Genomic DNA, 20,173 nt, shown 5'->3' with positions numbered 1-20,173 from the left:
TATAAGTCATTGATCTATGGCTTGCAAGCATTTATTAGACATGATCCATGCCTCAAGCTTTGAAGAATGGCATATAAGCTTAAGGTCAATTGAAAAGCTTGCGCGTCATGTATATGAGCTCATGAAAACCTTGCAGACACGACTATAGGTGCTTCCAAGTTGTAGGCCCATGTGTGCAGTTGCATGCAAGCTTGTAGGATAGGGGATGCACGTAGCTTGTAAGCATGGCCTTATAACCTTGTGGTCAAGCTCATAATCTCACAAGTATTGCCCAAAAGAGACCAAAATTGGCGCGGGGGATGTCGCTGGAACTTGGCACGGTTGCTTAAACGAAACATTCGTTTTTGAGTAATGGTTTGTCAAATTGTTTAGTGCTAAGTAAAAGTATATATTTGTATTTGTTAAGGAAAGCCGATGTGTCGCTTAACCGCCACCTTAATAACCAGCTACCTACAAAAGGAAGACGAGGAAGTGGAAGCAAGCTGGCTCTCTCAGAGGCGCGCGAAGCAAAATGGCTAATAACATTCTGCTTACCTACGCTTACATCCTTCTGTACATTGTCCTGTCCAGCGGCCAGATCTTCTTTAACAAGGTCAGCACTTACACACACACATACACCCCCCCGCCCCCTCCCCCCCCCCCCTCTCTTGGCCTTCGTCCAAGTCCAATGGCATTTCAGATCCAAAGTTTTCGGATTGTAGTGTTACACAGCAGAAATTTCATGAATAATGTACGAGAGAGAGAGAGAGAGAGAGAGAGAGAGAGAGAGAGAGAGAGTGTGTGTGTGTGTGTGTGTGTGTGGGTTTTCCCAATTACAATCTACTTCTGAGTGTGCTCAGGGCAACAAACCGACTAAAATGTAAGAAAATAAACTAAGACTAGTTACGTGAATGATGCAGCACTAGCTAGGATCACGAGAACTTTTGTACTCATGGGCACAAACAGACTGATATGTACGATATATAAAATTAGACTGATGCAACATTAGCTAGGATCACGACGAGCATGAAACTCCTTGATTTTAGCTCTTTCCTGGTAGACTGCCTATTTGGCTGCTTCTAATTTGCCCTTCTTCATCTTGAGTTGTGAACTTCCTTTATGCCCATTGCTTGCTACCTTCAAGGGACTTTGGTGGTTTTGGTGTTGAATCTCTCCTTTCCAATGAATCACTTTAAGATGCTGTGCTCTCTTTAGCCTCTGTCATCCACGGCTTGCCTGAAGGGCAAGTCTCCTTTGCATTTGCTCTTGCTCGAGGATGAAGTGTTATGGCCTCAACTTCCTCGGGCTCTATAACATGACTTGCTGTCAGCCCGTAGGTAGAGCACCAACCCAAATATATTTTGCTATCTTGGATTGATACTTTTCTTTTCTAATTGGAGAAAGGACTTCGTGTGTTGGACCTTGCTTTACTTTGATGGAGTCTTTGTTGGTGGCTTAGATCTCCTCTTCAAATTTAGCTTTGATTGTACAACGATTTTATTAGTTTTTCTTTCCAAAACAATATTCTATAAATAGGACTTCAGAAAAATCCGCAAGGTAAATTACAAAGTGTAAAAGCCTCTGGATGGACTGCTGAAAATACATCAGAAATACAATGGTTGATTGAACAACCAATCTGATGGGCCATAATCCCAAACCATGTGTGGTGAAGCCTAAATGCCCACGCTGTGGGAAGGGCAGTCATCTTGAGGTGAAGTGTTGGAAGAAAGACTCTCACCTTTGTCCGGGAGGGAAGGATGGAGAGAGAGGCCTTGGCTCATTGATAGTGGTGCTTCAAGTCATACGACTCCTTGAGGAGATTTGTTGTAGGATCTTCTTCCATCAGAGGTATTGTCATTGGGGCAACACGTTTCATGATGGTGATTGGCTTTTTTGGCATTTTCCTTTCACAATTTGCTGGTTGACCAGTTTTAAGACATGTTGACACAGCAGTTGGCCAATTTTTGAGCTTCGTGGCTATAGATAGCCAGTCTCTAGTGGCTGGTCATCATTCTTCATTCGAGGCTCTCCTCTGTCATCTGGTGCTTTTTGTAATCAGCCTGATCTGGTGCAGGGAATGATTAGTCCTCATTGTATTTAGCATTCTTTTGGACTTCAGTGCAGATTTTTCTCTTCCATTCTCTTCTTTCTGCAGTCTTTCTCTTCCCTTCTCTCTTCCTATTAGTGTTCTTCTTCCATTGTGCACTCTCATAGAAAGTATCATAGAAAGTACCCTTGCTTTGGTGTGGCAAACAGAGGGATTTAAGATTTTCTATGTTCAGAAGAGTCTTCAGGATGGAGTGGCTCTATGGTGGGAGTTGCACCTAAAATCATATGCAATGGGTACTTGGGTTGATATGTGTTTTGCCATTCTTCAACACTTTACTTTGACGGACTACAAGTTGCAACAACAAAAGGTGTGGGAGTTCTTTAGGTAGAAACAAGAGGAGGATGTGGACACTTTCTTCACTTACTCTAGCAAATTCTTATTAGTGTATCTCTTCCCCCTTAATGAGGATGAGATCGTTTCCAAGTTTGTGGACAGCTTGCACACCACCGTTTTGATTGATATGGCTAGACTCTTTGGAGCGGGCAATGAAGTTAGCTACTACCTCTGAGAAGCAAGAGAGGCACAAGAAAACATGTAAATCTAACCTAACCAATCCACTATTGCTAAAGCCAAAGAGAAGGGCAAGTCCACAAGTAGTGGAGTAGATACTTCCAAGAAGGCAGTTGCTTGGGAGGATCAAAAGAAGCTCAAGGAAGAGAACAGGTGTTTCATATGCAAGCGAACGGGACATATTGCCAACAATTGCCCTAAGAAACCTGACTTGAAGGATGAAACTTCCAAGGTGGGAGTCAAGTGTGAGAGTGCGCAACGGAAGAGGAAATACGAACACGGAGGGAGAGAGAGAGAGAAAGCAGAAAATAAGGAAGAGAAATCTGCATTGACTGAAATGAATGCTGAATACACTGAAATGGACTGATCAGTCCCTGCACGCAGCCCACAGCGTCAGTGAGGGCACCAGATCAGGCTGATGACGATGGTAGCACCACCACGGGGGAGAAGGAGTGTCGGAATCTGCAAGAAGACAACTGACCAAGTGGGGAGGGGGGCTGCCAATAAATAGGCAACGGACAAACCCTAACCCTAACCCTAAAATGGGCGCAAACCCTAAAAGTGCCCTAAAATGGGCGCCCCACAACAGTGACCAAAAAGGTGGCCGGGCAGCCAGTGGCTGCCCACTAAAAGAGGCCAAAAAGAAATACACAACCTAAGACAGCCAGTCAAGAGTGACTAGCCTCCCCCATCATAACACATGACAGACATGTCAGAGCTCCTAATGTCCTCGTCTGACTCAGACTGAGGCTCACAGGCAGGAGATGACAAGGCATGACAAACATGACTGCTAACACCCCCTCTCAAATCCTGGATGTGGCTGAAGGCCGAAGAAGAAATGGATCTGGGGATGGCAAGAGGAATGCCAATGTCGATGAAGTCCGTCGAAGTAGACTGCCGCTGAAGGAGCTCCTCATGATCCTGGAAAGCCCCCTCTAAAACACTAGGGGCCAGGGAATCCACAGCCGCATCACCGAGATCGTCCCCCTCTGAAAGGGATGGGGGCTACGAGGGAACCACCGGAGGAGAAGGTGGGGGATGGGAAGAAACCTGTGGAATAGAAGGTGCACAAGCGGGAACGGGTGTAGCAATAGAATGCCTCGGAGGACCCTGCATCAAAGAAGGGGAATGGAGCCTGTAAAGCCCGCTCTCCTACCAACCTGTAGATAAGACAGCTCCTGTAGAAGAATCCTCAATAACAACGGCATGCTCGGTGAAGATCACTCGTGTGCCAAGCCTCGTAAGGCCATAAACTGAGAGGAGGGGAAGGCCCAAATCTGGAACATGTAGGGCCTGTGAAAAGGAGCTCGAAGGTCGGTCGGTAAACAAAGGCAATGTGCCAACACCACTAATAGGCACCGATAAAATGTCACCAACAGTGACTGAACCCTCTGATGGACGGAGATCCTGTAACAAATCACCTCGGGGAGTCATATGACTCGAAGCACCACTGTCCACTAACCAAGGCTGCGCAGAAGACACTGCAGCCACGGAAGAAGGATCCTCCTCCAAAGCAGGGATATGAAGGAACACTGACTCATGGGTAACAGCTGGTGTAGAGGTAGAAGAAGGCTTCGATGTAGATCCACCCTTCGCTCCCGGACGAAGGTGAGGGTACTTCTTCCAGCATTTCTCCTCGGGATGTGTCCCTTTCCCACAGTGTGGGCACTTCTGTCTCTCTGAATCTGAGTCAGAGCCTGAAGAACTGTCCTTCTTCTTAGCCTTTGATTCTTCTTCTTCTTCTGTCCTCCCGAACCTGCAACAAAGGCTCTAGTGGAGTCGGATCCACTAGCACTGACCTCTCTGAGTCGCTCGTCATGCTCCATGACAAGCGGGGATAGCTCCTCCCATAGAAGCTTCTCACGGGTCCTCGATGTAAGAAGGCTGGTGTAGAAGACATCAAACCGAGGCGATGGCAGCTGAGTCAAAAGAATCATAGCCATGTCTTCAGAAGATATCGTCTGACCGAGGGATGCAAGCTCATCCCTCATATCCTGTAATCTGTTGATGTGGTCCTTCATGGAAGGACTATCATCAATAGCGAGCATCCGCAACTTCTTTTCAAGAGATATCCGGTGGGTAAACGTCTTCTGTTGATAGAGAGACGCGAGCTTTCTCCACACGTCCGCTGCAGTTTTCAACCTGTGAACATGAACAAGGACATAATCCTGCAAACTCAGAAAGAGGAAAGATCGGGCTCTAGAATTGAGCCGATCCCATAAGGCTGCGCGATCCATAGATGTCCCATCTGCGGGATCCACCATAGGCCGGGGAATAGGAACAGAAACAAGCTCCCAAAGATCGAAGGAGTCCAAGATACACTCCACCTTGCAGGACCATAGAGAAAAGTTGGAGCCATCCAACCGGTCCTCTTTGGGTAGCTGAGGAAGTACGGGTACCTGTACAGGGGGTACCAAAGGCTGCATCGTCGGCCCACTGGAAGGGGAACGCCGAGATACATGAATAGAAGGGGGACGGGAAAGAGGAATAGACTCCGGACGACGGTCCTCGCGATAGAAATCACGCCTCCGTTCAGATGAATGTCGAGACAAAAGCTCATCATCTGAGCCATCAAAACCTGTAGACTGATGAGAAGACATCTTCCAATCTGCAAACACCAAAACACAACAAGGGAAGGTTGCCGGTGCCGAAACACAAACACCAGAAGCTCCTGAGCTGGCCGCCTTGCACAGAACGCAAGGATGATGTCAAACGCAAATGCTGACGATGCAATCACCACAGAAAAACAGCCGCCTGCCTGAAAACGCAGCCTGGGAAGAAGTTGCCAGCAGGAAAAGAGCCGCCGGACGAAGGAACAACAGCCAGAACAGCAAGGCGCAGGCTGGAAGGGTGTCGCCCAGCTGGAGGAAGGCTGCCGAGGCTGAAAACGCAGGCAGGAAGAGGGTGGTGATGACGTGGCAGCCACTGGAGAAGGCGCCAGCAGCAAACGCAAATTTGTTGACACCAAAACAGGCCGCCCTGATCAAGGAGATGGTGCAGAGGATGACGCCTCAGCTGCTGGAGACGTCTTGACCAGCAAACGCAGAGTTGTGGGTGTTCTCCCGCGTAAAACTCAGCTCCGTGTACTCTCAGTTTGGCGATGATACCATGTGAGAGTGCGCAACGGAAGAGGAAATACGAACACGGAGGGAGAGAGAGAGAGAAAGCAGAAAATAAGGAAGAGAAATCTGCACTGACTGAAATGAATGCTGAATACACTGAAATGGACTGATCAGTCCCTGCACGCAGCCCACAGCGTCAGTGAGGGCACCGGATCAGGCTGATGACGATGGCAGCACCACCACGGGGGAGAAGGAGTGTCGGAATCTGCAAGAAGACAACTGACCAAGTGGGGAGGGGGGCTGCCAATAAATAGGCAACGGACAAACCCTAACCCTAACCCTAAAATGGGCGCAAACCCTAAAAGTGCCCTAAAATGGGCGCCCCACAACAGTGACCAAAAAGGTGGCCGGGCAGCCAGTGGCTGCCCACTAAAAGAGGCCAAAAAGAAATACACAACCTAAGACAGCCAGTCGAGAGTGACTAGCCTCCCCCATCATAACACATGACAGACATGTCAGAGCTCCTAATGTCCTCGTCTGACTCAGACTGAGGCTCACAGGCAGGAGATGACAAGGCATGACAAACATGACTGCTAACATCAAGAACGTGAATCATGGGTTCTATGATGAAGATAACACCCTTGGAAGGTGTGGACTTCTTCTTCCTTGGGGCAGCATGATCTTGTGTTCATGCAAGTGATGGTCGCCGGCCATTAGGCACTTTGCTTGGTGGGTGGCGGAGTGTCCAAGAATTTGATCCAAGACAACTTTGTCGAGAAATATCCTCTCCACATGGTACTCACTCTTGTGGCACAACCTATGGAGTAGGCTTTTTAGTCTAAGAGGAAGACCAAAGCTGAGAAATATGACTTAAGGGAGCAGGTGGAGGATATAGCTGTCTAGATAGAAGATTTTGAGGTTTGAGATACTCTAAAGGTCGGTTGTTTAAATATTAAAATAAGCGATGATGAACAAAAGAAGTATTGGTAATACCCTTCTTCGCTGCATAAAGTGAGTTGAAGAGGGCATCGTGGCAACTTGATTGTGAGTCATATGGGCGTCCCTTCTTCGTTGCATTAAATGATTTGAAGGCGAGCTGAAGAGGGCATCGTCGTGTCATCTTGGTGGTGATCAATGCAAACATCTTTTGCTTCTTTTATTCATGTTGAGTTGTGAGGAGCAACAAAGAGCGAGTCTACACACATGCTGGAATGCACACAAGATTGAGGCAAGTTGGAGTGTATGTGGCTTGATCAAGATGAAGACTATTTGAGATGGATTGAGAGGGAGTGAAGAGTTGTATTAGATAGGATAGTTAGGTGATTTTGTAGATTCGAAGTGCTAGTTAGAGCTTGGGCTCAAGGTTATCCATGTCTAATAGTCGGGACCTCTAGTTTGATTTGTCTTGATGGTTGTTGAACTAGACATTTAATTGATGGTTTCTAGCCATTTGTGTGTGGTTTTGGGATAGTTTTGGTAGCTAGTTGAGGGTTCCCTCTCCCATTATAGTATATACACACATTGCTCTTTCTCTCTCTCCACTCGACAACATATTCTCTCCCATACAATAGATTCTCTCTCCCTTTCCCTTCTCATTTAAATTTCGAATTTCAAGTGCTCTCTTTGTCTGTGTTTGTCTCTCTCTATGGAGCTAGTTTAAACATATGATTGACTCGAATGCACAAAGTTGCATAAATGCACCGTGTGAGATTTGCAAAATGTAGGACAACAAGCTGGAAATTGTACAGAAGCAACTGAGAACATCTATAGATGAAATGCTTGGCACCATGCAGGAGGCCATGCAAGCTGATATGACACAGATGCTATTGAAATGTAAGGCTGAAATAGAAGAGTAGTTCTATGCACAGTTTGTATCATGGAAAGAGAACATTGGACAAGGTATGCATGAAAGAAATGTGGGTATCGCGGAATCAAGAGAACTCACACAATGGAAAAGACAATTGGAAATAGTAAAAAAAGACGTTTTTGAAAATCATGTTGTGGAGGAACTCTAAGAAGGGTTGAAAGAATGTAAAAGGCATACGGAATTATATTTATGAGATGCGGGGGAGATTACCCCAAAGGTACAAGATGAGATTAAAGAGATCTATGTCCACATGGAAAAAGAAATCAATTCATGAGCCGATGTGATGAAACAAACACAAGCACAAGTGAAAGTAACAATGCAATGGATTGACATGGATAAAATACAAAAACCATCACCCATCTATAAAGTGGAGGTCATGAATGCCACTATTGAGGAAGAGGCAAATCATAAGAGTGCACACCTTATGGGTGTGTGTAGTAGGATGGGCTGAGAAGGGCACCCCCCAAGAAGATGCAACATCTCTTGGGGTAAAGTAGGTGCAAATGACGTGCCAATATGCATGGCGTGTGGGTACAATGAATGTCCTTATTCTTAGGTTTGAGGGTATGGAAAAAAGAGGGCATTTTTGTCCAAGAGGGGAGCCTTAAAAGGGGAGAAGATATACTTGGATGAAGACCTTACTCTAGCCCAAGTGGCACATAGAAAAGAGTGCATATGCCTCGAGTCATCGAAGCTTGTAAGGAGGGAAAATTTATAGTATACTGTGATGGATCGGTGATTATCACCAATCCTTGGTCCAAATGACTGTGGGCGGCCTATGAGACATTGAGATTTACAGCATGGAATTGTAATGGAGCCCTTTGAATAATGGAGGTTGGTTATTTTGAGGACACTTTCAGAAATATAGATATTGCCATGTATACTGAGATATACCAATGCAGTGGTAGGCATTTTCCAAAAGTATGAGGATATAGATGGGAGTTAGTTTTTTGCCCCTAGTCACGCATAGCAAGGGGGACTAGAGGATCTAGAGTAGTGGCTGTACTATTTAGGGAGGTGCTGTGTGATCAAGTACATGTTATACATAGAGATAGTGAGGCATGATACTTATGGATTTGAGTATGTAGAAATGGACTTAGAGAGTTATCCATAGTAGTGTGCCACTTGCTACTAGCCGGCTCTAAGCATGCATGGAGATGTAGAAAACGAGTCCCCTTACATGCCATTGTATGAGGATATTTTACGGTTTGCCAATATAGGAGACATTGCTAGTAGGAGATTTTAATGCATGCACAAGAACCACCCAGACAGTGATGTATGACACACATGATGTCATGTATCGAGAGATTGCCCTAGAGGATATGAACATAAACATGTCATCATGTGACACTGGGGAGATAACAAAGTATGGTAGATGTTTCATTGTATTGGGGAGTGCACATAGGATGGTCATCTTTCATGGTATGTCATGATGGCCATGTTTAGGAGGGCTCATGTGGGAGCTTTCGCTCTACCGCTAAGACCCATGGACTGCTTATTGTTTCAAACGTTCCAAGCTGAGCACTAAGGGCTACCTCTCACATAGCCGACGCGCCATCCATATCTACGGGTGTAGTGAGCTTACCTCCATGCCGATCGAGTTACCTCCTCTCCCGCGCACTCCGGTTGCTCCACGATCCAAGTGCAAGCTTCAAGCAAGCTCCATCCTTAAGCTCCACGCGCCAAGCTCCATAGCCGCAAGCAAGGCAAGAGAAGAGAAGAAGAGAGAAGAAGATGGAGAGCTTCTCCTCCCCGGTCCCTCACTCTCACACACTCACTCCCTCACACTCTCACACTCCCTCTCAAGCACAAGCTTAAGCAAGCAAGAAGAAGAAGAAGAAGAGGAGAGCCACTTTTTGCCACATACAAGAATGAGCTTCTCATTCCCTTTTCAACTTTATATACAAAACCCTAAATCCTTTTTGGGCGGTCCTTTCCTTTTCCCTTTTTTACATGGCCGGCCGTAGCCGAGGCCCTTTTCCCATTGTTCCTCTATCTTCCTAGCCTCCTTTCCACCGCGTGTCTACAGTTACAAATTGCACGGGTGAGAGCCCGGCGCTCCTTGAATTAAACCATGATGCGCTTGCGCTTTTTACAGAAGTTTTGACTTGCGCTTTTCCTTGTGCGCCTTTGTCTTCCGTTTCTCTTTGCCTTGGCCTTGTCTTTGTCTTTTGTTTTAGCTTTCCGGATTTTCCATCGCCTGTTTTTTACAAGATTTCAGGGTGCGCCTTTGTATTTTAAAATGCACATTTCCCCCTTTTGCATTTGCCTTGGGCTTTTTAAGGTTGCCCCTGCGCTTTTGGCCTTTTCTTTTCTTCTTTCTTCTGTCGGGCTATCTTTTTTCCGCCTTTGCCCTGCGTCTTTTTTATTTCCTTTTGCTTTCTTTGTGTTGGGGTTAACATTACCCCCCTCCTAGATGAGTGCCAGTCCCATGGCACTCTTCGTCGAAGGTAGCATGCGGAGCTTGCACCGAAGATGTGGGTGGAAGGGACTGTTGTGGTTTGCCTTGGAGGAGTTCTGATGGAGGTGCTGATGAAGGTCGTTGGTGGCACATTGTTGTTCTGATTGGCTGGTGATAGATTGTTGTTGGTGGCGATAGGGCTACTCTTTGTTGGGAATGGTTACTCATAGCTAGCACGGGTGTTGGTGTTCTTGGGATGCTCATGGTGGATGCTGCTCGTGATGATTCTCTGGTGGTCTTGCATGATGAAAGAAAGGACAAGAGTTCAGAGTTGAGTGTTGATGTAGAGCTAACAGCGCTTTTGTTGGCGTCTTTAATACCTGCAATTGGAAAACCTCTCATGTGGTCTAGTTTGGGAGACAGGTCGAACTCTAAGCAAGCTTGGAGTATTGTCTTGCACTTGAGGACCCAAACTGTGTGTATACTTTGGTATAGATATTATGTGAGTGCCCGTGTATACTTAGATATTACGTAGGTAGAAGACCGCGGGCTGGTTTCGCCTAACGACGTGTGGATTAAGCAAATAGATGGTATATCTTGTTAGTAGATATGTTAGCTCATGTGTGAGTCTGTGCATGCTTTAGGGTTGGGCATTATTTAGATTATTTTAGGCATTTTGAATGGTCTTCATTTTGGACATATTTAGCATTGCTGGCCGACCTGATCATATTGAAGACATATTTTTTGTCCTTCACACGTGTGGATCTTCTGCTGGAGAGAGGAGTTGATATTGGTGCCCACACAGCCAGTGACTCACTGTTGTATGCAATTGTCTCGTGTTGGATATATGGATTCCATTTCCCAAGCATACATTTGAGTTCTCATCTGTATTTTTTCTTCAATGTTCCTTCTTTCCTTTCTCTTTTGTCTTGTGTTCAACAGTTTATTTTAGCACATGTTTATGCTTCCATTCCTACATCCACTTTTGATATGGTATCAGATTTCAGGATTTGTACTCCTGCTGTGTTTTCTTTGCTGATTTCAAGACTGTTCTGACCATTGTTGATCAGGCGACTGCTATTCTGATGAAGGTGACCTGCTTTCCTGCATTTAATGCTGTGTTTGCTGGTGTCAACATCTGTACAGCCTAGGCCAGCCCCTCCTCTGCCTGCGTTTCTGATCCAGCCTACATCTGCGATAGTTTTCTCCCGTTGTTGGTGGTAGTGTTCAGCCTGCATTTTGGTGTTTCTACATCTCCTCCTGGCTGTGCGATTGCATCATCAGGCCGTTTTTGCTGTTTTAGGCAGTTTTTGGCTGATTTTTTGACTTTTTGCAATAGATTTCTTCTTATTTTGGTCAGATTTTGGTGAATATTGCATGTGAACTCTGAGTTTTTGCAGTCTGTGCTTGTGCTTTGGTTGTGTTCCCTCTCCAAATACCTTCTTTTCACTCCTTATCTTCTCATCCTCTACAGATGGCTCCTCCATGCATATCCATTGATGATAAGTTACATGGACCTGACTATCTCAATGGAGTGTTGTGATGCAAGCTTGGTTTGTGCAGAAGCAGTTATGATACGTAGTATATGGAGCTATTTCTCGTCCTCAACGTCCTACTTCGACGTCGGATGACTTTGATGATGACAACCGTGAGAAAGCGGTGATTACATGGGATTTGGACGATGCACATGCCTATTCGGCCTTGCTTCGGTGTATTTCTAAAGAAGTCTTATCGGTGGTTACCTCCTGCAGAACATCTTTTGAAGTATGGACGAAGTTACAACAACTGATGTACGCGGCACCTTCCACCATGAGGGTAGTCACTCTTTATGGACAGCTCTAGCAAATTACGTTTCAGGCGAAAGATACTATCTAGTCTTTTCTACTTCATATGACCCAGATCCAAGATTAGCTTCAGCAAATGCAATTTGCACTTCCAGAGGCTCATCTTACTGGACTTGTACTCTCCAAAATCCCTGTGATGTTTGATGGAGTGGTGAATGCTTTGAGGGTGTAGACATCATCCTCTTTCTAGTGAGGTTTTTGTAGCTTCGGAAGGGGTTCGATGAAGAAGACGTCAAAGATCTAGTGTTACCACTGTGAGAAGAAAGGTCATTTACAAAAGGATTGCAAAGAGTTAGTGGCTTCTAGGAAGCAAAAGGAGAAGAAGACAAAGTGGGATGTGGACTCCTTCGGCGAGTCCTTATATGCCTTAGACTCAGACTTTGATCCTTCGGCCAAAGAGAGGGCCAAGGCGCGGGGTGGAGCGGATCAGTTTCTTTGGATTGCGGGAAGGGATTGATTGCCTCTTTCTTTGCTGCTTACTAGTGGTGGTGATGATGGTATCCTCACAACTTTCCAGTGCTAGAGAGGGAGTGTGAGAGGGTGGACAGATGGGGCAGTCGCGTCTTATCTATACATCTATACAGATGCACAAGATCCAGAGAGGGACTTCTCTTACGCATTGATTAAAGTTTAACAGATTCAAATTGTGGAATAGGTATTGACATCGAGGTTCATGATGGGCTGTCTGACAGGGAACGGGATTGGCTCTTAGTCACGAGCTCACATGAGGGGACAATTTGGTGGTCTGGCCAAAGGCGGGGAATCCATGGTCACATATGTTCTAGTGGCATTTTTGACAAGATGTTCATGTATGCTACTGAGAGACATTGCGACAAACATAGATATATGCTATGATCTTCTCTATTTTCAGGTGCTTGTACGATTGACATCGACATTAGGTTTTTTCCAAGGCACATTGGTGGTGGCTTGCACACCCATTGCTTGGGTATCCATGGCTTTAGTTGGTGGTTCTATGTTGTATGGGTTTATGCTTCATTATCATTGTACCATTGTATTGTATCAGAATCACCCATGATCTAAGAGAGGGTATTAGCAGATATGTTGGGAATAAAGGCCCTTGTGCCTTTTAATGTGCTCGGGTGTGAACACATCCTTAGCACTTGTACTTACACATATATATCTATCTAAAAACCTAAAGGTACACACTCGTCATTGTACCTACAAACGTGCTCTCTCTACTCTGCTCTATCTTACTCTCTCTGTCTCTCGTTGTGTGTAAAGACTGGACTGTCTCGATCTCTGTGCCTAACCCATCACTACAAACTGGTATCAGAGCTTCGGCTAAGGTGCTTGCGTTTCCAAGGAGTGTCAGGTGTCGCAGGGCTGATAGAAGTCCACTTGACAAGTGAGGCAGAGTGGGTCATGTGCAAACGATATGCGTAGCATAGGTTGTGCAGAAGACCAACGTGTAGTCATGTAGAGGACCAACGGCGCCAAGCGAGCAGGTCAAGTAGAAGACTAACGGCGCCAGCAGTAGTCGGCGACTAGCATGCGGGTCCAACGCGTGACGGGGGCAGCAGTTGGTGCCTGACAGGCAACAACTGATGACTAGCAGGGCGGGACCAGTGACCCGTCATCAAATTTTTTTTTTCTCTTCGAAATCTTTTGAGATTCCCCCCCTCTAACCAAGGTTCGCACGCGCAAGCACAAAATCTTAGATCTGTGCAAAATTGAGCCAGAAATTTGGGGCTTTTCTTGAATTTGGGGATCTCAACGCAGAATTGGACAATCTAACTGAGAAATCGCAAAGTCGGTGCACATTTGCTCGGGAATTTTGGGGCTTTTCACATTTTAGTGAAATTCTTTCAATTTCACTGAAATTAGTGCACGCAGGACTTGAAAAATTTGGGGATTTGTCCAGATTTGGTGCGAGCAAGATGCAACAGTGATATCTGTCTCAGAAATTGCAGGAATTTGTGACATTTTGTCTCCGACATTTAGGGCTTTTCATGTACATGCACAAATTTGGCTGAAATTTACCCAATTTCTCGACTTTGATGCACATTGGACCCTGTGCAATTTGGGGCTTTTGTAGTTTGGGCAAAATTTGTGCACCATTTGGTCATTTTATGTACATGCAGGTTGAATTCCACGCAATTTGGACATCAACACTTGGTAAAATTTGGGGGTCTTGCTGAAAGTACTCTATTTTGGCAAAATTGGCGTGTCCTATGCATGACAGAGAAAATGCAGATGTGTGGTTGATGCTTTGAGCGCAAAAATTTTGGGGCTTTTGACTGTGTGTGTCAAATTTTATGCCCGTGGGTACATGTACAACAGAAATTGCAGCTAAAATTTAGGATTTCTCATGTAATGTGATGCATATGCCCTTGGAACAGCTGTAATCAGTTGTGGAATGTTGTAGCACATGGTTTGGTGCTTCTGAAAATTTATTTACAGATCTGAAATCTGTGCTTCTACGTGGTTATTTATTGCTGGTTGGTACTTGTTTGTACCTTGGTCACTTGGGTGACAGTTTTGGGCTTGCATTTGCTGTTTTTTGGTCACATTTGGGCTGAAAATCATGGCTGGCAGCAATGACAGCAGTAATTGCACATAAAGAAGCTTGAAGGAGCACATAACTTTGCAGTTTGGCAAAACCAATGCTACAATATCCTGTTGCAAAAGAAGCAGGCAAAGCCGATCAAAACACAAGGGGCAAAGCCCGCAGATATGGAACATGACGATTGGGATGAGTTAAATGAGCTTGCACGCTCAACCATAGAGCTATCGATTTCTGATGCCTTGCTGTTCAACATTGAAGGTTTGGATTCTGCATATGCTATATGGACTAGACTGGAAGAACTGGATGCACAGAAGAGTACTGCAAGCAAAGTGTATTGGCCGAAAAAGCTTATGGATAAAAGGGTATAACAATCTCTACTCACTTGAGTGAGTTTAATTCCATTTTCAGCTAGCTGGTTGCCTTGAAATTCATGATTGATGAGGAATTTAAGGCTACTTTCTTGCTTTGCACTCTACCAGAGAGTTGGAATACATTCAGGACTGCTATGAGCAATTCTAATGTGATCCTTTTGTATGCTGATGTAGAGAGTGCTCTACTCATGGAAGAAATGAATCGGCAGAACAATGCATCCAGTAAGTCTTCCAGTGCTTTGCATACTAGGGGCAGATTACAACAGAAAGGCAAATATGATAGCAAGGGACGCAATGAATCACGTGGCAAAGATGTTGAATGCCATCATTGTGGCAAGAAGGGTCACTTTAAATGTGATTGCTATAAATGGAAGAAAGAGAAAGGAAAAGGCAAGAAGACAGATGATAGCAAGGAAGAGAAAAAAGACAGTCAGTCTAAGAAGAGCAGTGTAAAAATTGAAGAGGTGAATGTAATCACTCATGACAGTGATAGTGGGAGTGACGTACTCTTTGTCTCTTCACACTTTGGTGCACATGCTTTACTTGCAGATACAAATGATGACATGCATACCTGGATTCTCGATTTAGGTGCTTTCTTTCATGTCACCCCTCATCGTGAGTGGTTCTCTGACTATACAGGAGGTCGACATGGTGTTGTCCATCTTGGGGATAACTATGCATGTGAGATTGCAGGTATTGGCAGTGTGCAATTACAATTTCAGTATGGCTCTGTCTTTACACTTCAGCATGTACGGTATGTACCTCAGCTCAAGAAGAGCTTGATTAGCACAAGGCAGCTAGATAATGATGGTTTTCATACCACCTTTGGTGATGGAAAATGAAAGATCTATAAGGGATTAAGAGTGATTGCCAGGGGTTGCAAGAGTGATACTTTGTATCCACTTCATGTATCTAGTGTGCATGACCATATTGTTGCCGTGACCGAGCAGCCAAGCATTTCTTTGTGCCATGGCTTGTTGGGACACATGAGTCAAACATGAATGAAAGTGCTTTCTCGTTTGGGTTACTTGCCTTGTCTTCGTTATGCTGATTTTGAGCACTGTGATTATTGTATTTATGGCAAACATGCACAAATGTCTCATAAAAAGTCTTTTTCTTTAAAATCTTCTCCTCTAGAGTTAGTATATTCGGATGTATGTCAAATGCCAGGATTATCTTTAGGGGGAAAGAAATATTTTGTCACCTTTGTCGATGATGCTACACAGAAGGTATAGGTTTACTCTATTCGTAGCAAGGATGAAGTGCTTGACAAGTTTAAAAAATTCTTAGTATTGGCTGAAAATCAAATAGATAAGACACTTAAGTGTCTTCGCTCTGATAATGGTGGGGAATGTTTGTCCAAGGCCTTTCAGGCATTTTGTGACAGCAAAGGGATAAAGAGGGGGCTCACTGTCTCTCATAATCCGCCCAAAAATGGAGTTGTAGAGCGTATGAATCGGACCATACAGGATAAGGTCTGTACGATACTGTCTCATGCTGCATTATCCCATGGTTTTTGGACAGAGGCTGTCATGATAGCCGTTCACTTAATTAATCGGTCACCAAACAGGTCTTTTGGGGGGGGGGGGGGAGTTCCCCAAGAAGCGTGGTCGGGCAAGGCACCTTCGTATGCTCACCTGAAAGTGTTTGGCTGCGAGGCTTTTGTGCACATTCGTAAAGAAAAACGCAGCAAACTTGAGCTAAAGTCTTGTAAATGCATTTTCCTAGGATATGGTGATGAGGGTGAAATGGGATATAAATTGTGGGATCCCGAGAAAAGGAAAGTAGTACCCAACAATGACATTATCTTCCGAGAAGATCGCACGCATAAATAGCCTGAAAAGATTGAGGAGGTCCGTAGGGTTGTATTCCGGGAATAAATACATTTTGGACAGCAAAATGTGTCCGCTGTACAATAACAAATACTTGCTGTAAATGAAAGTGTAAATGCAGAAAATAATGTTGGAAATGATCAGCTAGCTATTGCCCATGATAATGAGCCACTACATGTGCAGGAACAGCCAGGACAACAAGCTGTTAATGTTGATTTGCAGCCTAAAATGCAAGGACAGCATGCCGAAAATGGAAATTTGCTAGAACAGCCAGCAAACAATGACCATTGGGTTAGGAGATCGTCTAGGGTTACTAGACATTTTGACAAATTTGTTCCTGGTGCAAACAATGTGGTTGATTATGTCATGTTGACAGACTGTGGTGAACCGTCTTGCTTCAAGGAAGCAATGGATAGATAGGATAGCAAGAAATGGTATAAAGCCATGTTGTCAGAGATGGAATCTCTTGAGAAAAACGGCACTTGGGACTTGGTGCAGTTGCCTAAAGAGCAGAAAACACTTCTATGCAAATGGGTTTACAAGATGAAGGTCACTTTTGGTTCCTCACCAAAGTACAAAGCAAGATTGGTTGTAAAGGGGTACAAGCAGGAGCATGGAATCGAGATTTTCTCTCATGTAGTCAAGATGACTACATTGAGAACCATTTTGGGCTTGGTTGCAATTGAGGATATGGAACTCATAGAGATGGATGTAAAGACTGCATTTTTACATGGTGATCTGCATGAGGATATATATATGCAGCAGCCTGAAGGGTTTGTTGAACAAGGGAAAGAAAAGATGGTATGTAAACTCAAAAGGAGTTTGTATGGTCTGAAACAAGCACCAAGAGAATGGTATCATAAGTTTAATACATTCATGCAGTCTCAAGGCTTTCATAGAAGTCAAGTGGATCACTGCTTGTACACCAAGAAGGCAGTAGATGGCAGCTTGATTATCTTGGTTTTGTATGTTGATGACATGTTGATTGTTGGCAAGGATACTCATGCCTTGGATTCATTGAAGCAAAGTCTTCATGGCAGCTTTGATATATGAAGGATCTTGGTGATGCGAATCACATTCTTGGCATGCGAATACTCAGAGATAGGTCAAAAGGATCACTCTATCTATCTTAGTAGGAGTATATCTCCAAGGTTTTGCAGTGTTTCAATATGGAGGGGGGTAAAACAATTGGGTTTCCATTGTCTCCATATGTGAAACTCAGTGCAAAGGACAACCCTACAGATGATGATGAGAAGGTTGAAATGGCCAAGATACCATATGCTTCAGCTGTTGGCAGTTTGATGTATGCTATGGTGGCTACACGTCGTGACATTGCCTTTGCAGTGGGAGTGGTTAGCAGATACATAGCAACCCCTGGCAAGAAGCATTGGGATGCAGTGAAAGGTATTATGAGATACCTCAAAGGCACAAAGGAGTTGTGCATCTGCTTTGGAAAGCAGAAGGCATCTGTTGTTGGCTTTATGGATGCAGATTATGCTGGTCATGCAGACTACAGGAAGTCTACTTTTGGGTATGTGTTTACTTTCATAAGAGAAGCAGTCTCTTGGATCTCCAGGCTACAAATGTGTGTTGCATTGTTTACTACAGAGGCAGAGTATGTGGCTGCCACTGAGGTATGCAAGGAGGCTTTATGGCTTTCACGTCTGGTGGGAGAGCTTGGCATCTGAGAGTTACTTGTTCTCCATTGTGATAGTTAGAGTGCTATCATGCCAGCACGGAATCCTGTCTTTCATACAAAGACAAAGCACATACAGGTGAAGTACCACTTCATTAGAGATGTACTTGACAGCAAGAGCATTGAGCTTGTCAAAGTGCATACAGATGATAATCTTGCAGACCTTCTCATGAAGGGTCTTCTAGCAAAGCGGTTTGCTCATTGCCGACAGATGATGGGAGTTGAATAGATATATTTATTTCAGCTTTGTACATACCTAGACTTAGCTGATTCTTTTCTCCTCTTAAGGCACATTGCCTTTAGGTGGAAGATTGTTGGGAATAAAGGTCCTCGTGCCTTTAAATGTGCTCGGATGTGAACACACCCTTAGCACTTGTACTTACACATATATATCTATCTAAAAACCTAAAGGTATACACTCGTCATTGTACCTACAAATGTGCTCACTCTCTACTCTGCTCTCACTCTCTCTGTCTCTCGCTGCACGTAAAGATTGTCTGTCTCGATCTCCTTGCCTTACCTATCACTACAAGATATGTCATCTCATGTGTGAGTATGTGCATGCTTTAGGGCTGGGCATTATTTAGATTATTTTGGGCATTTTTTATGGTCTTCATTTTGGTCATATTTAGCATTTATTGTTGGCGGACCCCAAGCATACATTTGAGTTCTTATCTGTATTGTGTTAATCAGTGTTCCTTCGTTCCTTTCTCTTTTGTCTTGTGTTCAATAGTTTATTTCAACACATATTTATGCTTCCATTGCTGCATCCACTTTTGACATCTCTCTCTCTCTCAATTTTAGCCATGTAGTCTCGCTTCTTTTTTTACACAAGGCGTCTGAAGAGCATCATTGCTTGGCAATGTGTCTGAGTGCCCAAAGCAATCTCTCTCTTTAGTTTTGTACGAGTGTCCTTGGAATCATCATCATATTAACCATTTTGGGGGGCCGTAGAGTATGGGGGTTTCCATGGAGCAAGGTGTGGGGGAATGCATTCATAGCTTAAGTGTGTAGGGCAATGCTTTCCTACCGTCTCTTCCCGTTGTCGAAAGGTTGGATGGGGCTAAGTATTCTCTTTGGTCGTGCAAAGTCAGATACATCCTTGACACTTTTGACCTATGGGCGCTCGTCATAGTTTTACTTTTATTGTATGCATTTGCAGGCTTGTTTCTCATTAAAGACATTTGTAATGAGAGGGTGCATGGAGTCACGTAAAGATTTGCATAACTATGAAGGTTGTACTAACTTTTAACTTTGCTAGCAACCAATAGCTACTAAATAGTGCATTGTTGTGTTGCTACATGGACACTGTGTGAAAAACTCTAGAGTGTATCGTCATTCGAATTTTTTATTGATCTAGAGAGTCAATGCCATATTAGTCACTAGTGTCAGTGTCCTTAGTGTGGATGGTTCAAAAATACTAGATTTTTAGACAAGTTTAGCCTATTTTTAATATTTTGGGTATTATTTTTTGTAAATATCCAAAAGCTGTAGACAACTTCTAAAATAAAATGATATGTAAAAAAAACAAGTGGCTTTCAACAAATTTTGGGGGATTTTATGCAAAAAGAAGGATTGGCGAAATTGTGCGACGCACGATCGCAGTTTACAGGCAGCAAACAATTCTCCGAATTGGGAGGAGTGATCCGAGAGAATTCTGATAAGGTGTCCTAGTATTTTAGCTCCCTTTCGGAGCTAACGGAAGCATCAGATTGACAGTCTAGGTAGCAGAGAAGAAGCTACTGTTTGATGTAAGTTTTTGGTCTATAAGGGACTTATCTTCTCAAGATGCAGAAATAAATTGACAAGCTTTATCTCTATGAGTATTCTTCTACATCTTCTATTTCTTCGAATCCCTTTTCTTTCATTAATTGCTCCCCTTGAATCTCCCTTCACCATACTGTCTCTTATCCTCGTGGTAGACTTTCGATCCCAAATGCTTCGACGGTGGTGAACTTGACGTGAAAGTTGACA

The 20,173-nt window shown here is 44.2% G+C and overlaps 1 protein-coding gene across 9 annotated transcripts in view; it reads left to right on the top strand.

Moving 5' to 3' along the window:
- Positions 1–273: 273 nt before the first annotated feature.
- The window catches only part of LOC148026159 (putative sugar phosphate/phosphate translocator At3g14410), a 140,712-nt gene continuing 120,812 nt past the window's right edge, over positions 274–20,173 (top strand). For 5 of the 9 annotated variants that reach the window (XR_015693194.1, XR_015693195.1, XR_015693193.1 and 2 more), the window contains exons 1-2: positions 274–348; positions 447–592. Coding sequence is in view for 5 of the 9 variants with exons in the window: in XM_087693439.1 (XP_087549565.1) it covers positions 512–592 (81 nt within the window). In the remaining 4 variants the exon portion in view is untranslated. Of the gene's footprint in view, positions 349–431; positions 593–20,173 lie in introns of those variants that run through there. The other 4 variants (XR_015693192.1, XM_087693441.1, XM_087693437.1 and 1 more) reach the window with 2 other exon arrangements.

The sequence above is a fragment of the Lygodium microphyllum genome, chromosome 14 (genome assembly GCF_053477565.2).
Source record: "Lygodium microphyllum isolate KBCC chromosome 14, Lygodium_microphyllum_v1.1.10, whole genome shotgun sequence".
Lineage (NCBI taxonomy): Eukaryota > Viridiplantae > Streptophyta > Polypodiopsida > Schizaeales > Lygodiaceae > Lygodium > Lygodium microphyllum.
This window is presented reverse-complemented; position numbering and strand designations above follow the sequence as displayed.